We start from the raw sequence: 1797 nt of genomic DNA, 5'->3' as shown, positions 1-1797 counted from the left end.
GACATAGACTGGGTCCCACGTAGACTGGGTCTGACATAGACTGTGTCCCACGTAGACTGTGTCCCACGTAGACAGGGTCTGACATACTGTGTCCCACGTAGACTGGGTCTGACGTAGAATGTGTCCCACGTAGACTGGGTCTGACATAGACTGTGTCCCACGTAGACTGTGTCCCACGCAGACTGGGTCTGACGTAGACTGTGTCCCACGTAGACTGGGTCTGACGTAGACTGTGTCCCACGTAGACTGGGTCTGACGTAGACTGTGTCCCACGTAGACTGTGTCCCACGTAGACTGGGTCTGACGTAGACTGGGTCCCACGTAGACTGGGTCTGACATAGACTGGGTCCGACGTAGACTGGGTCCCACGTAGACTGGGTCTGATGTAGACTGGGTCCGACGTAGACTGGGTCCCACGTAGACTGGGTCTGATGTAGACTGGGTCCGACGTAGACTGGGTCCCACGTAGACTGGGTCCCACGTAGACTGTGTCCAACATAGACTGGGTCCAACGTAGACTGTGTCACACGTAGACTGTGTCCCACGTAGACTGTNGTCCAACGTAGACTGTGTCACACGTAGACTGTGTCCCACGTAGACTGTCTTACGTAGACTGGGTCCAACGTAGACTGTGTCCAACATAGACTGTGTCCAACATAGACTGTGTCCAACGTAGACTGTGTCACACGTAGACTGTGTCCCACGTAGACTGTCTTACGTAGACTGTGTCCCATGTAGACTGTGTCCTATGTAGACTGTGTCCTATGTAGACTGTGTCCCATGTAGACTGTGTCCCATGTAGACTGTGTCCCATGTAGACTGTGTCCCATGTAGACTGTGTCCCATGTAGACTGTGTCTTACGTAGACTGTGTCCAACGTAGACTGTGTCCAACGTAGACTGTGTCCAACATAGACTGGGTCCAACGTAGACTGGGGCCCACAGACGGCGGCCATCAGCAGCCATTGTTTGGCTGACATCTCATCTCCCAGCATGCTTTGCTTCTGTCCTGCAGGAGCTTGGAGACGATCTTTGAGGAGCCTCGAGAAAAGGATGGATCACTGCTCCTGATTGGCCAGCAGAAAAGGCGCAGGCTCCTCCTCTTCCCTGACTTTACTCAACCCAGGAAGCGGAAAAGAYCACAAGGTGATGGGACATGTAGTCTGCAGTTTTTTCTTCCTGTTTTCATTTTATTACTGATGATTGACTAGTGCTGTGTGTCAAAAACAGACCATGTAAACACAACTTATGAGTWTTCTGTGTTTAGGGGCGGGGCTTCCTGTTGCCACAGCGCTGAGGAAACGAGCGGCAGCACGGCGGTACTTCCGCACCAACGGCTTGGAAGATGACAGCGACCTGGATGTGATGCTGGTGGAGCGACTGAGCGCACTCGAAGACTTCCTGTCACAGCAGGGCCTGGATATTGACATGTGACATCACTTCCTGTCAACAAACCTCATGCCAAATGAGCAGCTAACATGACTTTTAACAGGTTGTTGCCATGGAGATGCCACCAGATGTCCAAGGACTTTTTAAAATGTGAATCAGTGACTTTTAACATTTTACTTTGAATCAGGCCACACCCCCTCTCAGGAGGCCACACCCATCAACATATGGCTTTACTTCTACTGGAAAAAATATCCATCTCATATAGTACTCTGTGGTACACTGTGTTACTCAGTAGTACTCTGTGGTACACTGTGTTACTCAGTAGTACTCAGTAGTACTCTGTGATACACTGTATTAATCAGTAGTACTCTGTGGTACACTATTAATCAGTAGTACTGTGTGGTACACT

At 50.4% G+C, this 1797-nt stretch overlaps 1 protein-coding gene across 1 annotated transcript in view; it reads left to right on the top strand.

The window, feature by feature from the left end:
• Positions 1 to 1790, top strand: part of wu:fi75a02 (uncharacterized) — a gene marked incomplete at its 5' end in the record, with an annotated part of 10967 nt that extends 9177 nt beyond the window's left edge. Inside the window, 2 exon segments of the mRNA XM_014028986.1 lie at positions 1015 to 1145; positions 1267 to 1790. Of these exon segments, the coding sequence (XP_013884440.1) occupies positions 1015 to 1145; positions 1267 to 1433 (298 nt within the window).
• Positions 1791 to 1797: the final 7 nt, after the last annotated feature.

The sequence above is a fragment of the Austrofundulus limnaeus genome, unplaced genomic scaffold, assembly GCF_001266775.1.
Source record: "Austrofundulus limnaeus strain Quisiro unplaced genomic scaffold, Austrofundulus_limnaeus-1.0 Scaffold835, whole genome shotgun sequence".
In the NCBI taxonomy this organism is placed as follows: Eukaryota; Metazoa; Chordata; class Actinopteri; order Cyprinodontiformes; family Rivulidae; genus Austrofundulus; species Austrofundulus limnaeus.
The sequence above is the reverse complement of the archived record's forward strand: the minus strand, read 5'-3'. Positions and strand labels throughout refer to the sequence as shown.